The 13407-nt window shown below is 36.1% G+C and overlaps 1 protein-coding gene across 1 annotated transcript in view; it reads right to left on the reverse strand.

Moving 5' to 3' along the window:
• The window catches only part of LOC129261790 (ras GTPase-activating-like protein IQGAP1), a 98025-nt gene extending 92916 nt beyond the window's left edge, over nucleotides 1-5109 (reverse strand). Inside the window, exons 1-2 of the mRNA XM_064099837.1 lie at nucleotides 5025-5109; nucleotides 1057-1133 (exon numbers count right to left, since the gene is read on the reverse strand). Coding sequence (XP_063955907.1) covers nucleotides 1057-1133; nucleotides 5025-5048 — 101 coding nt within the window. The 5' untranslated portion in view covers nucleotides 5049-5109. The remainder of the gene's footprint in view (nucleotides 1-1056; nucleotides 1134-5024) is intronic.
• Between the last annotated feature and the right edge of the window lie 8298 nt (nucleotides 5110-13407).

The raw sequence follows: 13407 nt of genomic DNA on the forward strand, positions 1-13407 counted from the left end.
ATTAATAAATAAGGTAACTTATTTTGGATGTTAATAGGCCGTTTTGAAAAGCAAAGCCGAATGACAACTCACCAATGCTAGGTTACTAGACTCTGAATTGTGATATCTGTAGGGGAAACACGTGCATTAGAAATTGCACATGGTGCGTGGTAGTCATAATGGACCCCTATACATGCAACTGTTTCCCGACCGTTGCGTTGATTTTTTTTTTCCATACCTGGTACCATGTGTATGGAAATACGTGGTACAGAAAAAAAGACGCAAAATTTGAAACTGCGCTCCTCGCTATTTTCAAGGCTTATTCATGATTTTGAGTGTGGATATTTGATGATTTTTAAATGGTATGCGGAGCTCGAACATATGGCGTTAGTGGGCCGTTGAGTTGTTATCACTCGGCAATGATTTTGGGTGATTTCGAGGGCGACTTAAGGCATTTCCGCGCAGCTCAGCGATCACGAGGCGCGCTATTAATCGCGCTACCTAAAATGGATTAAGGCGCGCATGTAGCGCGCGATCGCTCTCGCGCGCCTTAAAATCGAGTCCCTGCCAATGAGGATTCCTCAAAGCTCCATGATTATGAAGGATGAAAATGTTTTGATGCATAGCTCACTGTTTTCATACAAAATATCAGTCACAATTTTGAAATCAAGTAAATAGAAATGTTCAAAGAGTCATGTTTTCATTGAGTATAAGGCTAAAATTCATATTTAAATCAAGGATTTAGCTCAGTATGCAATTGAATTAGGAGGATAATACCAGCTCCTGAATAATTAGGCCTAACTCTTACAATTTTTATAATTTAGAGATTGAAAATATTTCATCAAGAAAAATAATAAAGGAATTTTGTCAACAATAATTCTATAACAGCCCAGCCTTTGCTAATAAAATCTCTTTAGACAATGTACATATAGACTATCATTTTAAGAAAGGGGGTGGATTTTTTGTTTGAATTGACAATTATGAAGATGAATTATCATTTCATGGTTGCCAATTTGAAATACATAGTTGTCAATTTGAAGAACATTCACATGATTAAAATAATATCATCAAAATTACCTGAGTGCATGAAGGCAGTAGACAGTCTTGGGCATGTTTTTTCTATCATACACATCTGTGGTTTCTGGATAAAAGATCTGTCAGGGAATCAGAAAAGAGAGAAATATTGGATTTAAACAGATGTTATAAGCTGATTAGTGAGTAGACCCATCCCCACTAGCCTTTAGTTTCCTTATTATTCTGTATTTCTGTAAAAGATTCTTTTAAATCTTCTTTCTTTCTTTCAAATAGCTCTTTGGGTACTTTCTTATACAAATAAAATCATTGATTGAATACATATCAAAACTCTAGAGATGAAGATTATATCATGAAGATTTTGGACCATCCCATGATTTGGAATACATTTTAAAAAATAAGAATAAAAATGAAGATATCAACACATTTTAATTCATATCATCAGCATTTACATTTATAAATGTAACTCTTTTGGGGCATACACCTTCATATAATCTTGTTTGGAAATTGTGGTAGATGTACCTGTATTGGGGGAATTCACCAACGTCAAAGACAGGCTTTGATCTTTGGTAAATTCATTACCAATCATAATTATTTCACTGCTTGGTTAATTGAAATGTCTACTCTGCTAAAGCATGGAAAGAAGGGTTCATCTTGCATGCCAACTAGATAGTTTCATATAAAACCATCTAACTTTGTGTAATTCCAAGATTTTCTCATGGAATATATTCATGTGAGATTTAGTCCATCCCTAAAAATAGATTTACAATTCTAAAGGAAACTATGAGAAGTACTCTCTAAATTCTAAGATTTGAAAATATATCCAATTTAGCTATGAATAGTGAACAGCCAAATCTTTAATTTAATTTTAACATTCATGATGAGGGTAGGAAATTGTTTCTTGGGGGCCACCTTTCTTTTCATATTGGGGCGATTGCAGAATTTGGGGGCTATTTCTATCATTTTAAGGGCTACTTTTCAGAGGCAACTAGCAATTATGCAGTAAAAGCAAATATTATAATGCCATAGTTAGAATTAGATTTTCTAAATAAGTTTGAATATTGTTTGTGAAAGGTCGCGGGGTGACTCTAGAAAGAATGGTCGCCCCAAAGCATTTTTAAGGGAATTTTAGGGGCGATTACAGCAGTTATGAGGACAAAATCGCCCGTCGCCCTCATCTATTCCTTTTGCTGTTAAGGATTTACTTTTAAATCTCAAAACATTGAAATTAAAATCTATTAGCTATATTCAAATCCACAAGATTTAAAAATAGATCTAATATTTGGCCGATCACTATTCACAGCTGATCCAGATTTATTTTTAAATCCTTGGAATTTAGAGTGTATGAGTCAATAAACTTTTGATCAAACCCGAATTAAAATAAATACTAAATATTAGTAGAAAATTTGCTTCATCAAATCAATACTGGTAAAATATTGTACTTGTAAGCTCCTCACTAAACTAGTACAAATGTAAACATTACTATGAATTTACAAATTATATATTTTCCCTCATTTATTGATGGAAAATAATTATGCCAAGGCTTCAGTCACAACAATGAGTAGCCTGCTCAGGCACCGCTGGAATCTAGACAAGATATTTGTAGAAGTCTAGCGAGCTGTAGGTTAATACCTATTATATACTCAAGGCCAAATGTGGGTCAAATCAGGGGAACTTTTCTGTTTGGTGTCCAAGCAGTGATCAGCTGATGACCCACTGATTCCCGGGTAGTCTCCCACCGGCCACCGGCCTATTTTTAAGTAATCGCCCAGCCGATCTTGAATTCGCCGCGAGATCATCGACCGATCTCTGAGCGGCCAGTGGCCGGAGACCAGCCAGTGACCTTCAACAGTCTTTGATCCAACAAGTTCAATGCCTAAATCATTCGATGTTGACCGCTCGATTACGTTGGCACCCAGACAGCGACCACCCGCGCACCGAGCGTATTCAAGGCAGTGAGTGATAAAAGAACAGGTGCCTCCAGAATTTTAACTCCGTGCTTAATAATCTTTAGCGACGACTGAGCGATGCCAAAAAAAACCAGTGGTGCCCAGACGGCCGCCGCTCTGTGCCCAGGCGAAATTGGCTAAAAACTCACCGAACAGGCTAATTTGAGGGGGTGTGACCGTAGCCTAAAGTAGAGGGTTCAATCCAGGAATATGGACCATGCGAAATGTACATCTTCCAACTTTATTAAAAAAAAAACACTTGGGGCCTGAGATTACTTTACTTACCAAAATGGCCAGAAAAGGACTATAAAAAAATCCTCATAAACAAGCCCACTGCACAAAAGGGCCCCCCTCATTTCTTAATGTTCCAGTTTAAATGTTCAACACTATCAAAAGAGCTACGAAGGTCATTATCAACTATGTATGATCTGCCATAATATCATGATTAGAATAAATGTACCCCAACAGATATGGCATTAGTTTGTCTGAGGTACACCCAGCATTACAGGTAAGGGTGTGATTTATTCACGGACTAATTTTTTACAACCCAGTTTGAATGTTGAGACTGAAATGCAATTAAATAGGCAATGGCTCACTGCCAAAAACCCAGACTTCAAAGGAGAAGTTCAAATTTACAGCGTTGATCAGAGTCAATGAAAAAAGTAGGGAGGAGCAAGTTATTCTACTCACTCAAACCATGGACCTATTGTAGGTCCATGCTCAAACAAGCTGAACCCCCGAGGGGGGGGGGGGCTAAATTCCCCAAAATTTTTATGATCAATCCATAGTGAAAAGCTTGCAATTAATTGATTCATGACTTTTTTCTTTCAAGTCTTACCTAGTTTTTTAGACAAAACTTGCAACCCCCGGATACGCAGTTCAAAAATTTCTTATTTATACATTATTTTAAAAATATCAAATTTCAATACTTCCATGTCTACTTTTCAATAGTAATGCAAAGTTTAGTTGTAACCTCTTTCTCCAAAACTAATTACAATGTACCTCACACATCCATCAACTGAATTTATTTTTTCCTAATCTGAATGTAGTTCCCCTTTTTAAAAGCACTCTCCTTACTATGAACAGATAAATTATAAAGTGCATTCGTGATCAAGTATTTGTTTTCGTTTTGAAACTTCTCAAATTAAAAACCAGCACTGGGAATTAGATTAATTTCTAATTTAAGAACAACTTAACCATTATCTTCATCGAATTTCTAATAACTGATTATTTTTCCCAAACGATTAGACCTCAGATCATTAACACTTGAAGACTATTATGTAGCAGGATATAATAATAGCATACTTCTTTAACCAAGGAAATGCCATTCAGAGTAAAGTGAATCGTATAACAATGGCACACTTGAGAGCAAAAATTTGTTATTCTCCATGTAACGACAGAAAGATAAAGACACTGCACTTTACAGATATAAACATATACATATCATTAACAACAATGGATGCGTATAATCTTGGTATCATGAATAAAAGCCATGTCTTGCCTTTTCAAGCACAAGATTGAATTATATTGTTCTGCTTCTTAGCTGCTTATTTGTTAATGTTTTATTTCAAATGTTAATCTTGTATTTCATTTTTTATTATTTGAATTGAATTGGGAATATCAAAATAGTAATAACTGAGTGTCATGTACTTCCAATTATGAATACATGCGATATACAAGTGGCCATTATCACCATCATCACCATCATCATCATCATCATCATCATCACCATCATCATCACCATCCCCATCATCAGCATCAGAATCACCATCACCATCATCATCATCAATTCATCATCACCATCATCATCATCATAACCACCATCATCACCATCATTATCACCATCATCACCACTATCATCATCATCATCATCATCTTCATCATCATCATCATCATCATCATCATTTTCATCATCATCATCATCACCATCGTCGTCTTCATCATCATCATCATCATCATCATTTTCATCATCATCATCAATATTTTATCAAATAATATATCTTGAAAAATGAAAGTATTTGTAATCTACTCACTCTTTATAATAAATGAATTAAAAATATTTACCGATGGTAATCCAACAACCTCCATCGCTCTGATCCACTGCACTGTGTTATCCGTGTGTCTAAAATGAAGTCCTTTGGCCTAAAAAAATAAAAATATTTAAAAACCTTACAAAAAGGTGTAAACATATAGGAAAATTCATGTGAAAAAGGAACAAGCGGAACATTATCCGGGGAGCGTTTCATAAACATTTTCTTCCGAAAAGTTGTCAGGTCTGACAACTTTCCTTGATAATGATTGGCTGAGAGGCACTGTTACCATAGTTACTGTCGGATAAAACAGTACTTGTCGGATAAAAAATCTAACAAGTCCTTTCATGAAACGCTCCCCTGATCATTGACTTTCAAGGCATAATAATATTCTTTTTTTTTTAGATTGTGAAAGAAAAAAAAACACTCTATAGACATCCGCAGCAGAAAAAAACACTTGAATTCCATTCAAATACTGTCATGTCGGTGCAAGAACACCATTAACACCATACTTTTGTACATCGCATGCGCGCAAAAACGCCCTGAGTAGCAAGCATTAGGGCATTGCGTAAGGGCGATCCTGCACCAATGGGGTGTGTGGAGATGTTTTGCTAAGGGCGTTCTTGCACCGACAGGACGATATGGCCTTCTTGGTAGTAATGAAAAAATATATATATCAATTATTGTATATGCTTCTATCAGATAAAATCCTAGAAATTATTATCTCTTACTTGTGTTCTGAACACATAATACTAATACCTAATAAAAGAGTGCTGTATAGACCTGGGTCCCGTAACACAAAGATTAGTGAATAATCGTACGCTTGATTTTCACGATTGATTGTACATTGTAGTCAACGCAATCAATCGTAGAAAAATGTTCTACGATCATTGCCAAGTTTTGTGTTACGGGCCTCAGGTGTGGGTTTCTTAAACTGTTCATAAGTTTACGAACGACTTTGAGAATGACTGATGATCCTTTCTTAGGAACTACATTAACGCCTATGAAAATCTGCTGTATTTCATTTACCACAAGAAAGGGTCACCAGTTGTACGTAAAGTCACTCGTTAGCATACGAACAGCTTCATGAAAGACCCACCTGGTTGTAGACAAACTAGAAATAGACCAAACACAAACAGTTATGATTGATCCAATCAATCGTAACTCTATGGAAATCCATGAGGGCCATAATTTTTCTACAAGAAATTTGCACAATGTCTTTTGTAAACAAAAGAGAACACACCAAATCATCAAGAAATCAATGAATTTATGGATACACATTCATATCTAGCCATTTTTTAAAACAAACATGCATTTTATAGGTTGACTTTGCTGGCTGTCCATAGTTGTGATTGATCGGATCAATCGTAACTCTTTGTAAGACGGGGCCCTGGGGGCTCTTTCATAGAGCTGGTCGTAACTTGAGAGTGACTTTAAGAACAACTGGGGATCCTTGCTTTCGGGTAAATGATATTCACCATTAAATGTTCATTGGTGATATTTAGAGCGTAAGAAAGGTTCGCCAGTCATACGAAAAGTCTCTCGTAACTTGCCAACAGCTTCATGAAACACCCATCCAGGTCCCATAATAATACCGGTTGATCAGGGACTGATTTCCATGTTTTATTGCATTGATTATTGTGCACGATCAATCACAAAAATCTGCCACAAGATCAATCGCTTAATATTTATATGTCACAGGATCCTTGACCTATTCTTTTTCTTCTGGTGGAATTAGTTCTTTACATGCGTTTCAAGGTATATATATTTTTCTCAACTGTTCCCATCCTTTTTATTTTTTATGTTGAGTATTTCTTTTAACTGTCATGGAAAATATAACAAAGGAGAAATAAGCATGCAACTTCATCTCATCTATTTATACAACTGAACAACATTTAAAAAGCGTCGGCCCATGGACCGAAAAGTATTCTAACCTTTGGGAGCAAAGGAAAGCCGCATCAGCTTCCACTTTTGTTTGTTATCGACATCCAACAGTCCTAAATTGATCCTGATTGTTTCTGATAAAATGGAATCTTACAGCCTTGGGGGACTAAATACTATATTTAGAGATCTCTTTGGGAAGTACAGGGAACGAGGGGTAACGAGTGACCGAGCAGTAGAAGATAATCCTCCAACAATATCAATAAACTTAATTGACAAACAAAACAACCTGCTTTTTTATATATTTTAATATTGGGGAAAAAAACCAACAAGTCCCAAATTGGCAAGCTTTTTAATGAGGTTACATAATTCTCCCTTTTTTTGGCTCAGGCTCCCTTCCTCATCATTATTATCATTATTGTTGTTGTTGTTGCTACCATTATTATTAATTATTATTATTATTGTTGTTATTATTATTATCAATATTATTATTAATTATTATTATTATTGTTATTATCATTATTATTATCATCATTATTATTAATATTATTATTACTACTATTATCATTATCATTATTATCATTTTCACATTATCATGAATTATCATCATCATCATTTTAATTATTACTATTGTCATCTTCATCACCATCATTATTTCCAACAATGAAAACCAGGGATTTGAACATGACATCACTTGACAGATCATCTGGTCATTAAAACGAGGCATTGCTTTTCCCAAAAATTTCATACAGCGGTTTGTCACCCAGCTTGTATTTAATATAGGATGAGAATAGCGCTAAATGAACGTGACAAATATATTTTTAGTCTACATGTAAATGCTGAGCTTTAAAAAAAAAGAGCATGAATTAAAAAACCATTTTGAAACAGGCATGATTTATTTGTTAGTTATAGAGTTGTGATGCTTCGGTTTGCCTGTGATCAAAGATCATATCTCCCTAAAGGACACATGGGGCAACAAGGAAAGTGTCTGAAGCAGCTCCTCGGAGTGCAATCACCAAGACGCAAACTACCTTCTCTGTAGTCCGTTGCCATGGAAACATCTATTTTCATCCATTTCGGCGGAAGACAAAGAATCAACAGGAAGTGAGTTTGTTGCATGGTAACTGACTTGAGAAGTCAGGTGTGTTCAACTTTCTCAGGAATCACTTGCAAATCAGATAAGACTTTCCATTTCTGGTTTGTTCCTGTATTATGCGCTGGTGTGTTCTTCTCTATTCTCCAAATTTATGAAATACATGTAGATTCCTTTCACACAATCACCAGGGAAACTTGCACGAGTAGCGGGGAGGGGGGTGGTTTACACCCCATGATTGTATAAAAATTTAATTTATGCCTTGCCAAGAAAAACTGAACGAAAGAAATTATTTAAGTGGGGGTGTCGTCGTCTAGTGGTTATGACTCTCGTCTTTCAATCAGAGGCATGTGGGTTCGTATTCCAGCCATGGCGTGTTTTCCTTCAGCAAGAAATTTACCCACATTGTGCTGCACTCGACCCAGGCAAGGTGAATGAGTTCTCGGTAGGATTTATTCCTTGACACTTTAGTGTCGAAATGGCTTCTCAGCTAAGGCCGGGGTAATAATATGATATCAAGTATCAAAGCACAGCTGAGTATATGCATACAATAAATGTGCAATATAAATGGACATATTATTATTATCATTATTATCATTGCACCAAATAATAGTCACAGGGCTCGACATTACATGTAGCAGTGGCCCGGCGCAACCAAAAATGAGAGACGGGCCACCAAACTTCTGTAAAAGCCCACAATTGGTGGCCCAAAGTTTTTGGCTACCAAAGTTTTGCTAAATTGTACTGTTTTCTATTGTTTAGGGCCACCAAATTTGCTTTGCGGGTCATCAAAAATATGAAATTGATTGGGTCACCAAGAAAAAAAAGTTGGTGTGGAGCCTAGCAATTGATCACCAAAGGGTAGATCAAAATTCAAAACCTCATCTGAATGCCTTTATTTTGGTAATGTACATGAACTTGTCAGAAGAGAAGGCATTTATAAAGCAGGTCTGTCCATCATGAAGGCATCACATTATTTCATGGTAAGGGCAGCCTCATATAGAAACAAAATTGGGTCTCCATGAAAAATTACTCCATTAAAGGGCGCATGTTTCTTTTCATAAAGACCTACAAATATAGTATAAAATTAAGTTTTGAACAAAATTAACACTTGTCACTGCTGAATGAAATAAAGGTTATCTGCCTATGTTTGTTAATCTCATGTAAGCTTATCCATGTTTCAAACAAACATTCTCTTTGATTCTCCACATAGATCTATGAAATGAATCTTCCTCAAGTTCACTGCACTTGTAAAAGCTAATCCCTCTGGTCTATCCACTGCCCTTTCAAATTAGAGCGAGAGATAAAAACAATTAACAATGACCACAAGTACTAGCCATGGCTGATGATATGTCTGGTGTGGTTCGGTATATGCCCTCAATTCACACCATCAGAATTTATTGTACACCCAAGGAATTGGCACCAGGGAATAAAAATATGCGGGGGCTCAGGGCAGTCCCCCCCCCCCCCCCGAATGCTCAAAAGAGCCCTGGAAAATTTCCATTCAATGCAATGTCATAGCTTTCCAATGCTGTAAATTTATTCAGTAGGTTGTGAAGGGTAGCCCCCCCCCCCCCCCCCCCCCCCCGAAATGAAAAAAAAAAATTCCTCCTTGGAAGAAAGTTGGTATACATACAGGTCAGGCCTTTAGGCATAAAAGTTGGTCACAAACCATGGCAGAGCATACTGTACACTTTATGTCTCAAAAAGTAAATATTAGAAAACAGAGAAATATCTTTTGCCCCAACTTGAATGCAATAAGGAGAAGATGGTATTTAATTTAATTGTTAAGAGTTCATCAGAAACTTCTCATGGTCAAGTTTGATTCCATTACATACATAATTGTATCTAATAAAAGTGTTACACTTGTGTGGGTGAGGTTCGTATTGTTTCTAATAATTACAGTATCATTTTCATAAGATGATGAGCAGACTATTCTGTCGTGTGCTTTTTTAATACAATGATTCTTTTTGGTAAACATAGAATTCATTCAGTCTGAACAGGGTGTTACAGCATCTAGGAATGATGATGTTGATGATTCACAGATGATGAAAAGATGGCTCAGAATGGATCTCTACCGAATCAATCATATCTCTGCACAATGCGTGGTTGCGATTACCAATTCCACTGGTAACAAATCTTTGTTTACTTCTGTTTAGGGCAGGATACTGACAGAGCTATCTGACCAACTGTAATGATAACAGGCCCTACAATGCTACGCATTACCAAAATCCAATTTGGTTGAATAATCTTTTGCTTCCCAGGTTGTTGAGAGTTCTTGCAAATATGACTATCAGGCAAAATATCTTCTTCTTTTTTTCACTTCAGGGGCCACTTTTCACAACCAATTGCCTAAATCTGCAACAGTAAAGCTGCAGTGAATGGGGAATTGCTGGGGCTCTTTAAAATTTTCCAGGGCTCTTTGACTTTTGAGCATTTTAGGGGCAAAATTGCGCCGAGCCCCCATGTAATATTCCCCCCCCCCCCTGATGACTATCATGACAAATTATGTTAACAGCAAATGCAAAGTAGATATTTTTAGTATGTATAGGCCGACCGACCATACATGTACGTACACATGTAGCTCTCAGAACACACCTTATAACAGTTTTACATATCACCATGTTAGCTAAAGCTGCAGATTATCAACAAAACATAGTTTGTCGCTGCACAAATAAAAAATAATGTGGACTAGTTATTTCTGATGCAAATATTTATATTCTAATTACATTTTAATGAGGTATAGGGCCTACTAATTTCCTATGTAGGCCATACCAGTTGGCCTACCCTTTTTGTTTTGACACTAATAATGAAAACAAAAAAAGTATTTTTATATTTTAGTAAAAGAGATAATATAGAGGGGCTTTTTTCAATCAATACAATATATGAAAGTCATACCATTAATTTCTTTTCAATCAGACTTTAAAATGGTAGGCCTACAAATATGACTCCTTTCATGGGATTCTGTGGTTTCATTGCAAGGACGATAGCACTATTACATGTTGGCAAAAGCAAGATCTGTATCATCTTTGGGGAAAAAAGGTAAACATTCCTAGACAGGATTTTATCTCAGATATCAAGGATGCCACACCAATGACCTTTGACCTCATACTTTGATCAGGGTTAAAGGTCAGAGTTATCTCAAGCAGTCACAACATAATTGACAAATCACTTTCATTTTCTTATAGGGAAATAAAATAGAAGAGGACCCCCATCTGCATTGTAGTTAAACATGAATAATCGTTTTACATTATTTCAAAACTATATACATGTAGAAACAATTGGATTTTCATTTTTTTGAGGAAATAATTGTTTCATTTAATATACATGTATCCTGCACGTAGGCTACTCACTGGCAACTGCATAGAATCATGACATTAAAGTCTAAAGAAAAACAAATCACAGGCATTTTGAGAGTTGGCAAAAATATTTTACAACTGGAATTTGACAAAACACATTAAAAGAATATAACAAATGATAAAGGATGAGATTTTTTGCATAAATTTAGTTTATTAGCACCTTACACATGTACATGTTGGCCTACATCACATGCTTGCAGTGGAAATGCCTCTAATAACACGGAGGAGGCAGATAATATTATAAATTTTTCAACTGAATGTCACAGTTTGTTGAGCTATAAATATCTAGTGAATTCATGTTCCATTTTCTGACTCCTTGAAGAAATAATCTCTTTTGCAGCTCATACTTGAAGCTAAACTCTAAATGTACTTTAATATTTACACAAGTTTCAAGTTCCCACTTTGTGGTTTTTCTAAATTCTTGTTTGACTTTACATATTTTAATACTCGACATAATGACTCATACTGAAAGCAATAATCAGGTGAACATTTTTCATGAGATTATACACAGTAGGTTGTCTGCCAAGGTGGGTTGATTCGAGAAAAAACATGAAATCAAAATGGAAATGGTACTGCACTGTTGTGAAAAGCTGGTTCTTGCCAAATGAATCTCATCTCTGTAATTTCTTTATGTATTAAAAAGTACACATTTTTCACCCCATTATAATCATCTGCTATAAAGTGTATTTTAGTATAGTGTGATTTTTAGTTTACTTTTACAATTAGTTTTAAGATATGTTTCATTTAATATTAAATCATTAATTTAACTGTAATAAAAAGGAAAGGTTATCTTTTAAAAACAGATCCTTGATTGAAAGCAATTATGTACAGTCTGGATGGACGACAGCGGGGGAACTGGGTGTACTACATTTTCAAGTGCAGAAAGAGAGAGAGAAAAATAAATAAATGGAGGAAACACAAGAAAGAAGAGTATGAAACGAGGAATATGGGTTGTGTATATAAATAAACTCTATACGTTATTCAAATTTCAATTGAGAAAAAGTTACATCATCATCGCCTTCTTGTTCCCCTCCCGCACCACCCCCCCCCCCTCATTGAATACCCCGGTGCTGCCCCAGTGTACAATCCAATAGGCATAGACATGGTCAAGGATGAACCATGGTGAAAATGCTGGAGATTATAAATCTATGTTGGAACAATAATAATCTTCCAGAAGGATTGTAAAGTGTATACACCAGTGCCGACCACACAGAAACTTTGTTATAGCCTAACAGAGTGCTAATAAAGATTAAGCCCAGTCACATCTTTCGGATTGTGAAGTCAAAACATCAACATGCAAGTAATGCATTGTTGTAACATTGGGCATCGCTGCCACATTACCGGTTGTAACAGGGCCTCTGTTAGCGCACTGTTAGCGCTAACAGCGATTATGTGCGGTCAGTACAGATTTGTTGGCCCAGGTCTAAGGTGTAGGCTACAACCTAGTGACTATATCATCCATCTTTGACTCTAAACCGTGAGAAATTAAAAAGTGCATCTTGGTGGTTTGTTCCGCCCATGTCCAGCAGAGAACAGCGGTTGATTTCATTCACCTCGGCTATACCTATGTCTTATTCTATCTCATCAACTTGCAGTAATACATGCCAAACAGGTGGTCAAATTGGTAAATTGCAACCTGAGCCCCGTAACACAAAAGGTTAGCGATTAACCACTAAATTAAATGGCCTATCAAGATCACCGTTGCATGCACATTTTGCTCAGTAGACTGACTAGGAACCAACCAGAACTGTTCTTTCAAATTAGTGATTAATCGCTATAAACCTTTGTGTTCTTGTTCTACAATGTACACCCATTTAGTCTGCGACATCTCTCAATCTCATCCAACAGGGTCTAATCCTAGTTTGTCGACAAGATGTAAAACAAGTTTGTCGACTCTAAGTCTGGCTATTTTGTTTATATTGCTATCTAAGGCCAATAACCATTTTTGTATAATTTCATATTTAGCCCATTAAACCCATTTGTCTAACACCCAATTGCAATTTAAATACCCTATTTACACTGTAGGCTGTATTGTGTACATGTACATGTAGGCCCTATAACTCACCCTGCAGTGAAAAACAACA

This window comes from Lytechinus pictus, chromosome 5 (assembly GCF_037042905.1).
Source record: "Lytechinus pictus isolate F3 Inbred chromosome 5, Lp3.0, whole genome shotgun sequence".
Taxonomy (NCBI): Eukaryota; Metazoa; Echinodermata; class Echinoidea; order Temnopleuroida; family Toxopneustidae; genus Lytechinus; species Lytechinus pictus.